This window comes from Leiobunum rupestre, chromosome 5 (genome assembly GCF_980474605.1).
Source record: "Leiobunum rupestre chromosome 5, qqLeiRupe1.1.hap1, whole genome shotgun sequence".
NCBI lineage: Eukaryota > Metazoa > Arthropoda > Arachnida > Opiliones > Sclerosomatidae > Leiobunum > Leiobunum rupestre.
Window position 1 is genome coordinate 39,910,947 of NC_143388.1, and position 19,780 is coordinate 39,930,726.

The 19,780-nt window shown below is 33.4% G+C and overlaps 1 protein-coding gene across 3 annotated transcripts; it reads left to right on the forward strand.

Moving 5' to 3' along the window:
• Positions 1-1,518: 1,518 nt before the first annotated feature.
• LOC149944451 (acyl-CoA:lysophosphatidylglycerol acyltransferase 1-like) lies at positions 1,519-16,512 on the forward strand. Of its 3 annotated transcripts, none has more exons than XM_090175615.1 (6): positions 1,519-1,947; positions 3,053-3,271; positions 7,750-7,964; positions 10,235-10,371; positions 11,856-11,980; positions 15,649-16,510. In XM_090175615.1, the coding sequence occupies exons 2-6, from the start codon at positions 3,112-3,114 to the stop codon at positions 16,062-16,064; spliced, it is 1,053 nt and encodes a 350-aa protein (XP_090031741.1). In that variant the 5' UTR covers positions 1,519-1,947; positions 3,053-3,111; the 3' UTR covers positions 16,065-16,510. The 3 variants fall into 3 exon arrangements, with proteins under 3 accessions (XP_090031741.1, XP_090031740.1, XP_090031742.1); XM_090175614.1 differs by lacking the exon at positions 1,519-1,947 and adding an exon at positions 2,143-2,420 and having other exon boundaries at positions 15,649-16,512; XM_090175616.1 differs by lacking the exon at positions 1,519-1,947 and adding an exon at positions 2,582-2,599.
• The last annotated feature ends 3,268 nt before the right edge of the window (positions 16,513-19,780 follow it).

Below are 19,780 nucleotides of genomic sequence, written 5' to 3' on the forward strand. Positions count from 1 at the left end.
GCTTTCGTTACGTCTTCGTTGCTCTCATATTTTTTCCCTATGCCCATTTCCCTGTTAACTAACCCTAATCTTGCCTCCAATCCTGCTACAAGAGCTTCTATTTCCCTACCATTGAATCTCTTACGCCTTTGCTCACTTTCTTCCCAGTTTTGCTTTTATTTTTTGCCATTGTAAATAAGTCAAATTTGAATATAAAATATAAAATATAATAAAATAATAACAAAATATAATAATAATAAAATATGAAATATAGTAATATATAATTGAAAACTCTCTTTATATCCAAAAAGTTTAGCCAGTTTCGCTATGAAAACCTACTCAACTGCCGACCGGCGACCGCCAAATTTAAAGTATTTCATTGGCTACAGCTGTGGGCGGAGCTTCGGAGAAAAAAAGGCGAAATAACGAGAGCGGGAGTTTACGAAGTCTCATTAAAATGTCTCTGGAACGCGTTTTTATAACTCTAGTCTAGGTGTCGTTAAATCGGTTTCGTTAAATCGCGAGTCTTGTTTTTAAACGAGACTTTTGAAAACGTCTCTGGAACGGGCCCTAAATTCCTTAAAAGAAGTACATGTAATTTACCAAAACGCCAATTTAGGCCTACAGTAGGCCTAAAAACATATCAGTAGGCCAAGTACGTACCAAGGTCAAGTTTTTAATTGGTATTTAATGTTAACTCTTTTGGTTTTCAACCATTCTCTAACTTTATTGAGTCTAATCAATATGCCACTAAATTATTCCCGTAATCAGCGTGCTTTTACGATCGAGTTATTTTATGATGTAGCCAACCGTAACGCGCATAGGGTTAGTGAATTGTTCACCGTTCGATATCCAGACAGAAGATCAGGCCACAACACCAGTCTTGGAGCGGTTCGTAACTTTCAGACTTACGGAAACGTCAATCCCAGATTTCGTCGACCAGTTCGTCAAAACATCAACATGAAAGACACCGTTCTAGCCTACTTGGTTGCGTATCCTCGAGCAAGCGCCAGAGGTGCAAGCGACGATCTCGGATTATCGACCAACTACGTGTGGACCACTCTTCGCAATCACAACTTCCATCCGTATTTAGCAATCCTCCACCAAGCTCTGCACGAAGGAGATATAGAACGTCGATTTGATTTCTGCAACTGACTAATAACCATGTCTAATGAGAACCCAAATTTCATCAATCAAATGCTGGTGACCGACGAGTGTTCCTTTGGGAGAGATGGGCCTTTCAACCATCAAAACACCCACATGTGACAAAAACCTCACTGGGGTTTTCTTCACCATCATCAACAACAACGCCGACTGAATGTTTGGGCGGGTTTGCTCGGGGATCTAGTTATTTGCCAATTTTTCCTTCCAGCTCGTCTTAATGGACAACGCTACTTGCCGCTTTTGCAGAACGAAATAGCAGACGCTTTAGAAGATATTACGCTGGAAGCTTACAGACAGATGTTGACATGTGGTACCAACATGATTTAATCATTTTATTAGATTTAATCATTTTATAAGATTTAATCATTTTATTAGATTTAATCATTTTAATCACGATTTAATCAATATAATCAGTTGAATCGAGAATTTATCATTAAAATCAAAACTAAAGTACGATTTAATCATACTAATCACGATATAATTTTTTAATCGGGATTTAATCATTTAAACATGATTAAATCAGATTTAAACATTCTAATCATAATTAAACGTGATTAAATCAACTTAATCATGTTTAAATTGAATTGAATCAAAATAATCATGATTAAATCGGATTTAATCTTTTGAGGGGTGCGTCGTTAATCAAGGAAGTGACCTGCCCCTCGGTCTGGGCCTGGTTTAGTTTTCCAGATCACTAATTATACAAACTGATTTTTCAGGCTGCGAGTTGAATATAAGATGCGCTTGCTCCGCTCACTCTACAAATAATTATCAACAATACGTGAAGTCAACATCGAACAAAACGTATTATCATCATAATTTTCTTTTCCACAATGAAATATTTGATAATACATGTATATGATTGTGTTATGAATATGATCCTTATTCAAAATAGAATGTAAATTAATTTATTTATTGGAAATAGGCATTGAAAAGTTAGTTTCAAACTTATGGAGTTGGGATCTTGTTCTATTTCATGTCAAATCTAATAATTTATATTACGTGTTCTTTTACGTTTTCATTGTTTACAAAATGTAGTACCATAAACTATGTTTCGGATGGGTTGATCTCGCCTTATTGTTAGGAACACGTTTATACGCTATTCATTACTTTTGAGCCTCTATTCACGCGCAAAGAGCATTATTTTCAAATTTTACTTGTACTAAAAAGATTTAACGGGTTATCGTTTAATAGATTAACATAACGCAACGCTTAATCAAAGGTTTAACCACAAATTTCAAAATTCATGATAAAAATTTTGAATCTTCGTCTCAGAAGTAAGTATTCTCCACATAACCACTGAATTGTAATATTAATAAATGAAACTTGTCCTATGTGAACAACTCAATTGACAGTAATAGGTAAATAAGCTACAACTATTATCCGGTAGTGCTGAGTTTAAAAAAAGCGAAACTGAACTATAATTGGAATTTACATCAAGTGGTTCTTCTTTGATGTAGTAATATTATTATATTTAAATACGTAGTTTAATTTTATTTATTTCTAAAATTAATTATATTACAAAAATAAAAAATTGTGATATTTATAGTTCACTTTCAGGCACTGGAAATTAAATGAGCGGTGAAAATTGTTAGGCCTGAAAGAAAATAAGAAGTAAACTATTTCACTACACTATAAATTACATGGAAATACAATACCATATCATTACTTATTTTACTCATTTATAATAGAGTGAATAGTTTTCTAGATTTAAATCAATAAAATTAGGCATAACTGTGAATATATAATTTAAACACCTTAATGTTTACGATGATGCTACAATTAAAGGAGGCTTGATCAATTGTTACGGTATATAGGGGTGGGGTTCTTTGTTATGTGGGATAGCGGAAGAAGTCGTTTTTTTAAATTTCATTGTTTAATACCCTAATTTCTTTTCATTTGATATAAGGTATATCTTCTGTTGTACATCTGATTCGCTGTGTGCTTCATTTTCTGTGGCCCATAATAATGACTTTCTTCTGCGTGCCGACCTATCTAATCTGGATGTGGCTTTTTTTGGGACCACTTCGGCTCATTCACCCACCGCTTTATTGGCACATCGAAGGCGTTCTTTTCAAATGGATCAATATCCTCACATCCTCTTTAATTTATGTGGCCAGGCATAAAGGTAAAATATATTTCAATAATTCGTTGATTTCAAAATTTGTGGGTGGAGCTTAATTACGCAATTTGTCATACAGGGTATCAGTGGGGCACTAATATCTTGAATGCAGAAACCGCAATGAATGGTTCTGTTAAACTTCTTAAGGCGTCATCTTGATGCGAATGGAATAAAAATGTCTGTCAAATTGAGTTTAGCATTTTGCATTTTTCATACGTTAACATGGAAAAACGTTAATTTTAAAATTGCTATTATACACACTTTGAAAAAATAGGGTTTGATTATAAATCCTTAAGGGATTTCAAAAAAAAATTAAGCAATGTTCAAATTATCTTTTAAAAAAACTGATAATGATTATAACAAGATGTGTACAGCCACAATAGTAGCCTCTTCCTCCTAACACTTTTGATTTTACCCCTTTGATAATACCAATCGAATAAAGCCTTAAGTAAATTTATATCGAGTGCCGTTGAAGATAATTAGTGGATTCCCGAGGATTAATACGGAGCTGTAGCTTCCACTGTATTATTGACCTTCAACACCACTGCATACCTCAGAAGCGAAAACAACAGCCTCGTTCATCTATTCTAGAGGAACAGTCTAAAAATGAAACAATTTGCAACATTGAAAAACCTCTTAAGAGTTAAAATAAAGCCCAATAATTGCATACAGTCGAAACCATAGAGTGTGAATTTTAATCGTTTTGAAACCCTTTCAATTCAATTCAATTCTTTATTCATTATTAATTTACGTTTTCATTACAATATATATTTTGACCCTCGGGGTGAAGAAAAATCATTTGCTTGCAAGTAAGCCACATTTGAATATTAGTGGATTTTTATTGAAACCAAAAAGGTGCGAACACTTAGGGTACCGATTTTAAAACATTTAGGATAATAATACCATTTATTGTGAATTGAATAATTAACCACATTTAATTAGTGTGCCAATGTTAAACATTTAACCAGAGATTTCTAAAGCAGACTAATTTCGCCATCTTGGGCATCATCCGTACACTATATTCTTGCTATGGTACGATATCAGGTGGTATCAGTAATACCTTTGTACAACTAAGTTGCCCTAATGCATTTTTTATTGAAATTCTTCACAACTATTACATGGCGATTTGATATTCATCAAACACATTTAAAATTAAGGCATAGACCAATCTTAGCAATCTACTGTTGGAATGTGAAATTTTGTAGGGTAATGCCTTTAAATTATGTAACATAAAAGTTTAAAGGGGATAATTTGAATTGAGCTTTTCTAACTTTATCTTTAGTAAAAAAGCTTTTTATAAATAAAATATTATTAAATTGTACCAAATTTTACAGTTATTGAAATTTAATTGTAAATATTTATTTTTATTAAATTAATTCCGGATTAATGATTTAATTTTCCATTATTCTCTAGTCGTTTATTTTTGATTTTCTTTAGCTTAAAATAAAGGGTAAAAAATTGTGAAAATATAGTTAAACACAATTTCCTCGGTTTTTACAGTGGAACTTTTAGGGTTTTCGGGTAAACTAAACGTCAAACAATCGCGTTTATAACCTTTCAATTTGACCGTTTAAAGCTGTATATTTTGGATATTTTTACAAGTAAAACGTTTAAAAATTTTTAGCCAAGCTAAGGCTTAAGAAAATCTTTATTTTTAATGTAAATTTATATTGTTAAAAGTTTTATTTGTGAAAATTTCCAAATAGATATAGGTTAACTAGTATTAAGATTTTAAAATAATATAATATAAATATTGAGATTTACAAAAAAAATACCGTAACAATACTTTTATTCTTAAAATGCTGTCCTACGAAGCTGCGATGCAGCCATTACCGGCGGTAGCCTACGTGATTTAATCACCATGGCGTATGCTATACACTGAGAGAAAAAAGCCCTGTTCAAATTACATGAAAGTGTTGGAAGCAGGGGATGCCAAGACGTTTCTGTAAATATAACAGCTTATTCCGTATTACAATTTTACAAGTAATTTTATGTTAATTTAACATGATGAAATAGCTGTAAGTAACACAGTAATAAAGTCTGTCAAATCAACATGAATAACAGTCTGGAGTACGTGAACCTTATTCGTAATTTAATTGGCATATTAAAGTTGGTTTTACACATCCGTCGGTAGAAATTGCTTTTTACATCTCAGTAAATTCGATAAGTAGCAAATAATTAAATCAACAAACATTATTGTAGAAAATACACTAACACGTTTAGTCAAATTTACGAATATGAAACTGAATTTTTGACATGGTAGCTAGGGAAAAAGCAGCTAATATGCAGGGCCGATCTCACATTTTCCAATAATATAAAATTAAAAGGTTATCCGCACAGACAATTTGTTAAAATCCGGAGGTAAACGGGTCAAATACCTCAGAGAGACCCAATAATGCACCATTGCACAACTTATTCTTGGGTTTTTAAAAATTAGCTTTATGTTCAGTCCTTTTTGGTTAGTATTTCTTAAAGTTTCACGCGTTAGGTTCATTTCTAGTATAAAGCTAAGGTAGCCTACGTAAAGAGACTATATTTCAAAATATAGCACGATTTTAATTTACATGTTTACGTAATTACTGATACACCGCTATTTCACTAGTAAAAATGATTTTGTTTAAAAAATAACATTAAAGTCAGAAGACTTTGGAACAAAATTTTACATGTTTTACGAGGCAACTGGGTTTTCAGGTTTGCCAGATAGGTACTAATCTAATTGTGAGCCTCTCTGGTTCAAGAGAAATCGGACAGAGCCTTTAGCCTCTCTATAAACCAAAGTAAATAATCACGTAAGTAGTATTTTACGACTAAATATTAAAACGCTCGCTCTTTTCTGAAAGAAACACTCGCTTAAGTTGTATAAAATATCTAACGGTTTTTATATTTATTCATTTTTCTTATTTATTTCTTACAATTTGTATGACGTTTTAATTAAAATTTAATTAAAACCATTTGAGGCCGATAATGGATGACTATAACCACAAAACATATCATGACTCTATCATTAGTAGATTTCAAAATAGAGTTAAGTCAATCCCTGCCTTGGGCAGCGCACCCAAAAATATAATTTTGGGCAATGTCGGAATCGAAAACATATAAAACTGGTTAAAAAATTGTGTGCTGAAATAACCAGTTTTTCAAAAATACTGCCATGGCTCTCCGATGAATTATACGTTTGAGTTTTTAAATTGAAATTAATGGATTCCAGTATATCTACAGTGTCAGATATGCTAATGTTTTTAAAGAACTTCAATGTTAATCTTACTGAGCTAGCCGTTTAAGTACATATCTGTTATTCAAGTAAATTTTACATAATGAACTGTTAATTTTACACTCTCGATGTGTGTAATAAATACAGCTGCAAATATTCCTGAACATTTTTACAAAGTCCTTCTGTACATTTTACAAGACCAACCCATTTTTATAGAATACAGGCCATTTATGTACTTATGTTCCTGTATAAAAAAAGGATACGTGTAATTTGTACAGGATTATTCTGTACTAGTTGTACACAGACGTTTCATGTTCATATCTTTTGTTAAATTAAAGGATAACAGTAATTATTACAGGATTATTCTGTGCAAGTGATATACAGACGGTTCATGTAAAATTATCCTGTTAAAACTAGGGTTTTTTTCTCTCAGTGTAGACAAGGTCTGAGCAGTATATTTGACGTACATGCTCACCTAGCGGGAATTTGCGGCGAATTTGAAAGACCAGATTATGTATTTTTTTCCGAGCATGCACGGACCTTGTAGGTAGTGGTGGTATAGTATTTTACTTGTTAATATATTTTTAAAGATTAAGTATAAAAATGAAAACCTAAGGCAAACAGAGCGCTTCCCACATCTTCTCTGTTAACATGAATACATACGTAAATATTATAAATATGAAATAAAATTGTATTAAATGTAATTTTAAATAATATAACGAGGAGGGTTTTAACTCCAACAATGCTGAAGATGGCGCCAAACAAAACTTGGGGCTCTCCGGCTTCTTTTTTATAGGAGCGCGCTACGCATGCATGATGACACGTTACAATTATACGTGAAATAGAGCATGCGTCGCGCGCCGTTATTACAAAATGTTTTGTAGCGTCATCTCCATCATAGTTGGAGAAAAAATCATCCCCATTATTTTAATTTTTTTCAAATAATTTAAAATGTAATAAGTATAAAATAATTACAATTTTAAAGTAAATATTTTACTTGGAAATAAAAATACTTGTTTTACTTATTTTAGTGCGACTACGTAAATATGTAATATTTAAAATCATTAGTCTATATAATCCCACTTAAGTCAACAAAGAACGCGACGAAATGTTTAAAGGGCAATGTATGTTCTCAGCGATATAGAGGTATTCCCAGATATTTTATGCCGTATTAAGCATTTATGAAAAGTAATTTATTTTTTGGTTACAAAATGTTATTGTTTATGTAGTTACGGAACATAATAAAAAATATAAATTCATCCCTTCTATTTAGTGGTTGAGGTGGGTGAAGATATGTCGTCGTGTTTGAACGAGAGATGCTTAGTCCTGGCGAACCATCAGTCCTCCTCGGACGTGATCTTTCTGATGTCCTCGTTTCAAGGCAAAGATGGCGTCACCCCAAACATGCAATGGATTATACATAGTGTCTTCAAATATACACATTTCGGCGTAGTTTCGTGGACACACGGGGATTTCTTTATTAACCAGGTTTGGAGTTCTTTCTTATCGTTAATATTGATACAAATTTTGTAAAAATAATATTACGTTCACGTGGTCTGGCTCTGAAGCGAGATCTGTTAGGCCATAAAGGGGAAGGGAATATAGGAGATGGTTGGGCTGGGAATTGGAACAGTGACGAATTTCAAATCAAAAAGTAAAGTTTTTTAATAGACACTTTCAAAAAATAATCAAATAATAAAACACAATAATATAATTTATAACTTATCGCGGCTAGGGTCACCTCGAATTGGTGACAATATGGGGAAAACACGTTTAGATTTGACTTTTGGTCGGGGAAATAAGGCTAGCTAGATTACGATCGGCAAAATTATAAACGGTACCGATAGTCGGTTTGAAAAGTTAAGAATGAGTTCTATTTTTTCTTCTTGGGGAATCTGAATATAGCCCTTTCGGGACGATAGTATTTTTAGGCGAGGTATTCTATGAAATTTTCCATTTTCTTAAGGGGGGGTCATGGAATTGCACTTTTAGTAACCAATAAGGGGCCGCTGAAAGAAATTATGGGGGAGGGGGAGAGATGTGAACAAGTTTCTAGGGATGAGACTTAGTGGCGACGGATTTGACGGAATGTTTGTTTGAGCCTAGTTGGTGACTCCAGTAGGGGTTGATGGGTAATAAGTAAATTTCAACGTTACGATTTGATGGTTTCGGGTTGGGCGTTTTCACTTTCTTAGGATGCTCTTTTCCGATGTCTCGAAATTGTGGGGATGTAGGCATAGACTAAGAAAGGTCTATGGTGTAGGTTTGGGTGCGTTACTTGCTTTTGGTTATGGTTTTTGATTGACGTCGAATTAATTCCATGTCTTTGTTTTGTGGGGGCTGTTGCTTTCCTTTTTGAAAATCCCACCGACGCTTCATTAAGCTTATGCTTATCCTTTCTCTCTCTCGTCTGGTCCCTGGGCATCTGGATCGGAAAGTTGGCTGTTACCGATGCAGTATAGTTTTTGACTGGGGGCTGTTGGGGTCTTTTTCGACTAGTTGAGGTCCGTGGTGCAATCGACTGGTTATTCTCGACTTCTTTGGCGCCAGGGGGGCGGGGAGGAGGAAGGTGTGAAATGGTGGACAATGGGAAAGGATTTTAACTAATCCAAGGCTAATGAATTCCTTAAAAAGGAGTTTTTTTAACTTAGGCAATTTAATTTAACCTTAAATGGGTAATATAGCTTGTGAAAGGGGTTTTCTGGGCATACCAAACATCAAAAAGTTATAAAGGGCATAAGGGGTTTTGGGGTTAGGCTGAACTTATTAATAATGTAAATAATACCTTTATTTTAAGAGTATCGGTTACCTGTTTCAAATATTCCAATAATTTTTCTGTAAACATTAATCAAAGACAAGAGTCCAATATTAAACACAAAACAAACAGACATGACCAAACAAATTCAATGACAATTATATCTAGGCTATATTTCAGGGTTTAAATTTTAATAATTTTGGGTGAGTAATAAAGCTTTATTAAGTATTAAGTTAGTAATATTGGTCTTGAATTGTTCCTTTAAAATAATATGAAATAAAAAACTATAAAAAATCTTTTATATTTGGTTTGGTTTCTGATTTGAGGTAGTATACCTTATGGCGTAAGGTGTTTATGGGGGGTACTATTCCTAAACAATATGAGAAAATAACGTTAGTTTTTTTCTATTTTTTCCAACTTTTATTGGAAGAAGGGAAAAAAACCTACACAAAAATACTTAAAGAAAATTAAAATTAGACAAAAATGTTTTCTTTTTACTTCCACTCTATGGCGCCATATGGGTAACAATAACCAGATGGAAACTAGATAGACGTTTCTGGTCACTTTAATTAGGAACGTTAGCGGCTTGAAACCAAGGGGCGAAAGAGTTTACTAACCGAAAGTAGGGCGGGGAGGGCACTATGGTGCCAGAATGAAACATTTAAAGTTCGCCTCTGAATATAACTCCTGTAAATCCATACCAATAATATATTTTTTTATACTTTCAAGAGTTTGACAATGTTGCTACTAATTTTAGCGGCGCTCTCAATCCCCTCACGATCTAACGGTAATCTCCGTTCCCTTAAAAAACCAAAATCATGCTGGTATCACATTGCTTCCATAATCCTTTTCGACGCGATGAAAGCACTCGTGTGGCTGGAGAAAGTAGACCAAAACCTTAGAAACATTAAGGAAGAAAAGTTAAGCCTGAAATCTAACAAAATGGTCAAATTGCTATGATAAAAACAATAAATTAGTTAATGACATGTGTATTATTTTAAAGGGTAAACAAGTTCGAGAAAACGAATTGACGAATTTAGAACGTCATTTGTCTTCCGTGTATCTCGAAAGGAACAGGAAATGGATAGTTCTCTTTCCGGAAGGCGGATTTCTCAGGAATCGTTTAGCTGACAGTCAGAAGTAAGCTAATTTATTGCGCGACAAAAATGTTAATGAACTAGAGTCATACTTTTCCGAATATCACCTGGTCTGCTTTTTGATATTTAATCAAGACTCTAATTAATATAAATAACACTTACAAGGAGACATCTCGAAGTGTAACCCACCGATTTTGTTCAAACTCGGGGATTGGTAGACCTTCATGTATCATGAAAAATCCTAAAGGGAATTTATTCAATGGGCAACCGTTTTGCCATGGCAACGAGAAATGTTTTTGACAACACAAAATATTAAATTTTCCCATTGAAAATAACATGGGATTTTGACCTCAAATTGATCAAAAGTTGATCAATTTTGATGTTTTTTTTTATTAATTTTTATCAATTTTTAAAATTTTTGGCATTTTCAAAATTTTTAAATTTGTTAAAATTTTTCACAGGGGGATCCTAGGAATCGGTCAGAATCCCATGTTATTTTCAATGGGAAAATCTCCATTTGTTGTTCTCAAAACCATTTTTCGTTGCCATGGCAAAACGGTTGCCCATTGAATAAATTCCCTTTAGGATTTTTCAAGTTACCAATCCCCCGAGTTTGAACAAAATCGGTGGGTTACACTTCGGGATGTCTCCTTGTTAGTGCTAATCTTTTCCGCTAAAATTACACCTATTTTCTTTTAAAAATAACTTTAACCCCTCGCAGTGTCACAACGAAAAACGAAAAAAACCTGTATTTTTTAATTCTGAAGCGCGCGGGTCCGTCGCGTGCTTTATGCCCGTTCCCATAGCGTCGTACGAAAACCGAAGGAAGCTGGTAGCTGTTTGCGAAAATTTCAGAAGGAGGTGCAGCCTCGCTCTTATCTTAATAAATCCAATCATCATGGTTTCTTCCATTCTAGAGGGCCCTAACGAGCCTAGGGGTGGAATAACTGGTTGCTTAATCGTGGTGTCGGGGTCCAGCGCTTGTAACCCAAAAGGTAGTAGCGCACTGGGATAAGTCACCTGGTCCCACCTACAACTTGGGACAGGTAGAGGTCGGAAACTGAGCTTCAGTTTAGACTAACGGGGAAGGTTATTATTAATATTATTGAGAGGGGGCGGGGAGGCATGAATGCCCAACCATGCACTTCAACCTTAGGTCCATTGTACACTTCGGGGAAGGTTAAGAATAATTTAAGCAAAAATTCAAATTATAGAAAATTAACTTTTGTATCAAAATTAGTTTGGGTGTTGTAAAATGAATGTGAAAAAATATAATATTTACACTAAAACTTTTACTTACAAAACCGCTTTCTTTAAATTAAACTAATTTTTGCAACTTTTTTTGCCGTTCATTCGTGTTTGAAGATATCATCGAAGTTTTGTTTAGTAACGATGTACATATATCTTCAGTACCGATCGATCGTTAGCTTTAAAGCGTTTTCTATTTTAATTTTTATCAATATTTCAATAATATCTACTACTTCTGTCGTACACGAATATTCATTTATTTTTCTTCTATAACTGAAGATATGCTCGAAAGTATGGTTTTCCAATTTTGAAACACGTGACGTTACCACGAATCGGAGCAGTCTACACGATCATTCAAACGTTGAACAAAGTTACTTACAGAAATCTAACCTACGAATATGAAGGTTAGTCTCAAACCAGTTAAAATGTTTCTCAACTCGGAGGTATTGATTTTTTATTTTCATTTTTTTTTGAAATTGGTAAAATAGATTAATTCCGAAAGTCAGGTGGCGATAATGTATTTCTCCTTGTAAGGATAACATTAACTTCACCCAGTGCCGTAACTAGCCTTTTCTGCGACCGGTGCGAGCTTCTATAACTGCGCCCTTAAACAATGTTCTAATCTTTCCCGGTTCTGACTATAAAATAAACAATGTGACAATGTCTATAAAAAAATCTATCATTCAAAAATTACATTTTGGTTTGAGTATAGGTACTTGGTAAAATTTTCAATTGATATAGGTACTTGGTAGAATTTTGAATAATTATATATAAATTAATTTAAAAATCGTGTATTTGAAAATATTTGCCAAAATACACAAAAATCCGATTAGTACAGAAACAAGTTAGACTACTATCTTTTTAAAGATTTACTTTACGTGCTTTCCTCATTGCGAAGTCCTTGATTACGTTATCATACGACAGGAGCCGTGCTATGTCGAGTTCAATGGTATATATAGTTTACATAGAGTCACGTAGTGGCAAACGCGTGTAGTTCATAGACTGCTGGATTTTTGTCTACTAAGCGGACGATTTGCCATAATAAAAATACAAAGCGTCTGCTAAGCAGATAAAAGTCTAGCAGTTTATGAGCTTCTCACGTTTGCCGCTACGTGGCTCTATATTATATAAACTGAAATAGCAAACTTCCAGATGTAAAAACATTATTTGTATAAATTATGTTCATTGAAATAGCGTACAAACCCAACCGACATAATCCTTTATAGGAGCCCACTAGCCCCAGCCTTTAAAATCAACCTAGTAGGTGACACACACCTACACAACTCTCATAGCTACGGTTACACTACAAGATAGAAAACGTTTCGAACCGTTTAGAAACATATCGAAATGGGTTGAGTGAAAATTATTGATGTTACTTTTAACCTACGTATTTTAGCAGAGTTTAACCCTGAAATTGCTCTTATTTTTACCCTTCGCGTACCCAAATTGACTTTGCAAAAAACTTTTTATTTTTATTTGCGAGTATATTTTACACCTAACCTAAGGTTATAAATATTTCATCAAAAACGTGTGAATTTAGTTATTAGAATTTCGGATAACACAATAATTAATTATTAAATCTTTTATAATAATTTAGTGACTATAACCAGTCATGCTATTAGCGACTACGGTAGAGCTTAGAAGACATTGGGATGTTTACTACTAACACCCAGTCACTCACAAGCGTATATTTTAATTTTATTAGATCAAAAATAACTTACTTTCGATTTCTTGCACCCACTAATCACTTGCGATTAGCCACGGCCAACTTCGATCACGCGTACCGCGCTTTAGCGGCCCCGTAAATCGCCTGAATTTACCGTGTATATATTTTCCCACCAGGGTTTCGCTACGACCAAAATTTAACGTTAGTCAGATAGGAAAAATCCACAAAAAACAATTATTTTTAAATACATTTTAAAAAACATTGTATTAAACCAAATGTAGGTTAATATTTAACGCTTTGGTCACATTCGACCGAAATCCCATTCGTTCGAAAACGATTTAACATTGAGTCCCAATCGATCGAAAATACCCCAATTGTGCGGTTTACAGCCCAATTTTGCACGCTTATATTATTTTTTATAGTACATCAAATTTCGTTTTTATGAGACCGTTTTTTAAATAGGTTTACTTCTTATATAAATAAGTGTTGATAGTCTTATTGACGCAATTGCTACAAACTTAACCATTCACATTAAAAATGAAATTGTTCGAATTATTGTATTCTTGATATAAATAAAAAGTTCAAAGCATAAATATATTTATAAAAGCGCGCCACCCTAGGGAAGTGAGAGACAAACCTAACGTAACCTAACCTAACCTAACCTAACCTAACCTAACCTAACCTAACCTAACCTAACCTAACCTATCCTTACCGTTAGTACACCTGTAGCAATTTTGTTTAGGTATAACTTTTTTTGCGTACCCTGCTATATCTCGGGGTAGAAGTAAAAAACAAAACCAAACGTCCCAATGAACCGAATCCGCCTATTTAACTAATAATATAATAATTTTTTAATGATTCTAATTTTTTAACGGTGTTTATAAATTAAAATGCTGCCAGTATTATTGTTTAATACTTGAAACACATGTAAATAAATAAAACAAAAAGTGAAAAGAAGATTCACTGTACTTCTGGGTAAATATATTATTTTAACATTTTTTATGAAATAATATTAAGTTAAAATATATTATAAGAGCAATAAATTTTAATTTTAGGTTGCAACAAGTTTTAAGCTTTCGTCTTTTTAAACCTAGAATAATATTGTATATTTAGTAAGGGCCGGTTTGTAATTTTATCTGACTGAAATTTTTTCCATAATAAATGTACAACCCTGAACAGAAATCATCCTCCTTGAAATGCAGGCTGCAGACCATCTATCTTTTACCTATTTAGTTCCAAAGATGTACCTAAGCATCATTTATCTTCAATTATATTAGTTTTATGATTCTTACTCTTAAAACTAATTAGATTTACAGAAAATACTACCTAAGAGCGGTTATAAACTCGTGAAATTGCTATATATATACTATTAATAAAGATTTGTTATTATTAAAGATTTATACATTTTAAGAGATACATTATTTACGCGTCAAAACTCTCTAAACACCTCTACAGTCTTCAAAACTATGTAATTCTAATATGGCGCCTTCGAGTAAAAAACGCCTCTCTTTTTAATTATTAATTATACATAAATATATTTCGAAAAGATAGTTTAACTTACTATACTTTGTTTTTTCTCAATAGGAAAGTGGAAAACCGAAGAAAAAACATTTTCCCGCGATTTCGCTTGTATTCCCCGCCTTAGGTGATAGTAGGTTTTTGGTCGTATGTAGCGCCCCTATCGGAATTATTCATACACGCAAATTAACATTAGATGCGAGGCGATTGACGGGGCCGCTAAAGCGCGGTACGCGCGATCGAAGTTGGCCGTGGATTAGCGAACCGTACTGCGCAAAAACTAATAGTTTTTATATACCCTCTAAATCAAGAAATAAAGAGAGGCTTCCGTTTAAATTAGCGACGAATACCGGGCTACCTTTCTTTCACGAGCTGCAGTTACTCTGATCCCTGGAACTAGGCTGTGCCTGAATTTCCCTAATTCAGCATAGAAGTCGGAGCTCTGCGGTTATATTACTAAATAAAAGCTCTTAACAAACTCGGACTAAATATGCGATAGTTTTGCAGTATTTCTATTTAAGGCTAGGTGGGCCTAGGCAGAAATACGGCCCTGACGTATGCTTCTAAAAACCATGCATGGCATGATGGCCCAAACTTTGGTCCTGGCCTGGTCATTTCTGCGCCCCTCCAAGGTCTGCGCCCTGTGCCTGTGCACCGCTGGCACCGCCCTAGTTACGGCACTGACTTCACCTACGTCAAAGCGTCGTCTGTTTCGTCGTCCTCATTTATTTTAGAGAGAAGACAAAGAAGCAGATGACATTTTGATGAAGATAAAGTCTTTAAAAGATAAAAAAAATAATTACCCCATTCACTTTCGGAATCTATCAAATGTTTCAGTTGGAGGTTTGTGAGCGCACGTTTTAAATTAAATTCGTCTTCCTTTCCAAGGTGAAAACCTATGTCAACTAAAATGGCTGATTGACATAACGATTGGCTATGAGGATGGAAATCCACTGAGTTTGCAGCTTATTTGTTCGCCGTGGAAGCCACCAGTGACGGTATACTTGCACTACAGGCGTTTCCCCATCGACAGTGTTCCGTGCAACAGCGAGGACGATGTCCGAGGTTGGCTCTATGATCGATGGCTCGAAAAAGAGGAAATGCTCAAACAATTCTACGCGTCGGGGATCTTTCCAAACAAACCGAAAAGTCAGCGGGAAGTTAGCGGAGTCAAAGGAGCACCATTGCTACGAAGATCTCGTCAAGTGTTGTTTTGCCCTTTGTGGTTCGCATTCCTTCACGTATTCTTCATTACATCAACGGTAGTTCACGTTAAATTTCTCATGAAAATTGTGGGTTATTAAGTTAAGTTAATGAAGTGAAGATTATTTAACACAAAATATCCCTTCATGCCCATAGAGCCGCTTTTGGAATATTCAATTATACCATCCATAGCTAATTCAATTATATCTAATTAATTTCCAATAAATGTATAATTATTGTAAACAACGATTTGCAATATTTCTTGATCCAATGTGTTCTTCTTATGTTATTTTTGTTTCTTCATCATAAGTGTTTGTATATAACTTCAAATTTTATAACCTCAATTTTCAGTTAAGTTTTAATAACATTTGAGTTACCGATTTTTAACTATTGTTGTATGAATCGTAAAGAATTAATATAACATTTTCACTTTTAATTGGCATTAAGTTTGATAGAATTTAGATTTAATATTTTTTCTGGCATATGAATACATTCATTTCGGTGTTTAACCAGTATCTTGAGAAACGGAAATCATTGATTTAATTTTAAAGGGAAAGAAATTACTTTATAAATTTGTTTGCTCATTTTCAATAAATATTTTAAAATAACAATTTTCTCCATGAGTTTTCCCATTTCTTTCGATTGCAAAAACCTTTGACTAGATAAATCACAGCTATCTTCTTCGCTCTTTTTTATATCTTTTAGTTGTAGCCACCCAAAGCGAAAACCACCGATATTTAAATCTCTGGTTCCATTATCTTGTGAGTGTTTTAATGAAATAACTTGAGAATTTTTACCTACCGATTCTAAAATTTTACAAAGTACGATCCTTTTTAATAGGGCGAATGCAGGTGTTTTGAAGTTCCAATTTGACGCAGAATTTAAACTAGCCCTCACAAACTACACTCCCAACTTTAAGGCCAACAATAAGAAAAGCGATTAGACACTTTAACATTGAGCTTGTTGTTACAAAATGGGTAACTAGTTTTGAAAACTTAAATTACAGTCCAATAAAGTTTGATTGTAGATGAAACTACTGACATAGCAGGGAATGAACAAGTGTCAATTAGTATTCGTACAGTTCAAAATATTTTTAAACCCAAAGAATATTTTTTGGGATTATACGAAACTAACAATACAACCAGAGATACACAAAAAGAATTCTAGATGTCCTTACTCGTTGTATTTTACCAATTTTAAACCTAAGAGGGCAATGTTACGACGGAGCAGCAACTATGCCCGGCAAAGAAAAAGGTGTTCAGAGCCGAATAAGTGAAATTCAACCATTAGCTCTCTACGTCCACTAGCTGCAGTAATCATAGCCTAAATTTGGCCCTACAAGATGTAACAAAAGCCATACCAATAATGCGATATTGTATGCAATGGATCCATAATGTAGCATCCGTGATGAAGACACCAAAACGGAAACATCAATAATAATAATAATAATATAAAAATTGAAATTATGTTGATTTAATCTTGTAAAAGTCTACATTTTTAACGTATGAAATTTTAAAGGTCAAATCTTGTTTTAAAATATAAAAAGTATCTGGGTTTCAGGCAAGGTTAGGGTTTTATGTTATTTTTACTGATCGAGATAACGTTGTTTTTTGTCTATTCTTGGGTATTGTTGGTTTTTTAAGCTTATTTTTCGAAATCGTTCAGTTTTAGTGGAACCTTTAAAGTGGTTACATCGTGGCTTAAAGCTTATCCGGTTTCATTATAATAACGTCGAAAATTCGTATTTGTGAATGGTAAGGTGTTGCGCTTCTCGATTTTATATTTTCTATTGCTAGGTTTTGAATTAATTTATTACTCGACTGCGTAATAATATTTTTCTATGAGCTATTTTGATCCTGAAGTCTGATTGATTGGGATATTATTATAAATTTTTTCTATTCGTTATTTTTGCTTTGAAGCCTAATAATTTGGGATATTATTAAATATTTTTCTATTCGTTATTTTTGCTCTTAGCCTGATCGATTGGGTTGTTATTATATATTTTTCTATTAATTATTTTTTCTCTGCTCTGGTCTGATTGATTGGGTTGGTATTATATATTTTTCTATTGGTCGTTTTGTCTCCAAAGTTTGGTCGATTGGGTTTTTATATTTTAATTTTTTGATTGTGTTGAGGTTTTGGGCGGTATTGTTGACTTTTAATTATCATTTTTTCGTGTGAAGTGGTTTAAAGAAGGTTTTTTGTGTTGTTATTTCCTAAGCGAGAAAAATACAAATACCCTCCGTAGATATTTATTTCATTAAAATTTGCTTCGTATTACATTTAACTGATAAACTTGTTCTGTAAATAGGGTTAAATTCAATTGTGCGTTGTTCTAGTTCGTCTAGCTCACTGTTGTAACTACTTAATTTATAATATTCTGAATAAATTAAACTCGGTTGTTTCGTCTCAATTATTTTAATTATAATTAAATTGTATACCGTGCGGGATTAAACCGGGATTACGTTTTTAGTAAATAACTCTGAATTGCGGAGAAATCTTTAAGGGTTATCTCGAGAGATTAATACCACTAGGGACAATTCTTTCGAGGATAGGTATATTTTGGCTTGCCAACTTGTTGTTGTTAGGAATTTCGCTAATTCTATCATAAATATCATTAAAACGCTTTATCCCCTTAAAAAAAATAGATAATATTTTTTTCTCGGTTTTACACTGGGGTTGTTTATTTGCGTATTTTTTTCTGTTTGTAGATTTAGTGTTATTTAAAGTAAATAAGATAAAAAAAGTCACTGTGGATAGTCTCAAAAATAAATACCATACTCGCAAACCAAGGCATTTGCACAATGTTTAGAATCTTACCTTTGGCATATTATACATTTGACGGGGAGCGCCATTCTACATTATAAACATAACGCAGAGCCCGTTTCTTCAAAATCCATTTTCGATTTATATTATAATTGACGGGATTTCCCCATGACGCTTAGCCATATATTATCTAAGAGTGAAAAAAACTGTAGTACAATTGAAATAGCGTTGTTCTAGGAAATATAGATGATAAAATACGCGTAAAAGTAGATAAGTCCATAATTAAAAGGGATAATATAGCTAAATCCTAAATATAAATATCCTTATATTTATAAATTATTTATGTTGCAAACGATAATTTTTTACAAATTTCATTGATATGTACATTCCAGCTCAATTTTTTATCTTACCAATCTCCGAAAGTATTTATAGTGGAAGACTCTATTAAGTATTTGTCCCATGAATTGAATTTTACAGTTATTTAAAAGGTTTGCCTATATTTGAGAAGATAAAGTATTCCGATTTAATTGTATTTAATCTCAGACCTACAAGTCGCATGCTGACTTGTCCCTTAAATAATCTATCAAAAACATGTACTCCAAAAATGACAAATAAATTTGACTTCGATATTTTATTTTTATATTTGATAAAAATACCATTTCCCAGTAGCCAGTCATTTATCGCACCAAGAAAATAATTAGCTTATTCCATCAGATACTATAAATTATAACTTTCTAACAGCAATAGTGCATCGTCTGCATATAATGTGAGGAAACCAAAAGAAATGGCCTTCACTAGGTCGTTATTAAAATATTAAAGAGGAGAGGAGAGAGGATCGACCCCTGGGGGACACCAACAGCAAGTGACTTAAATTGAGAAAGATGATTATTTATTTTTCTGACGAAAGATATATTGTCTTGATAACTCTTAAGCCATTCCAAAGTCATTCCTCTAATTCCTGCGCGTTCTATCTTATAAAGGACTCTTTGGTGAGAGACACTGTCGAAGGCCTATTCCAAATCTAGAAGAAGACCGAAACAGTACTTTGATG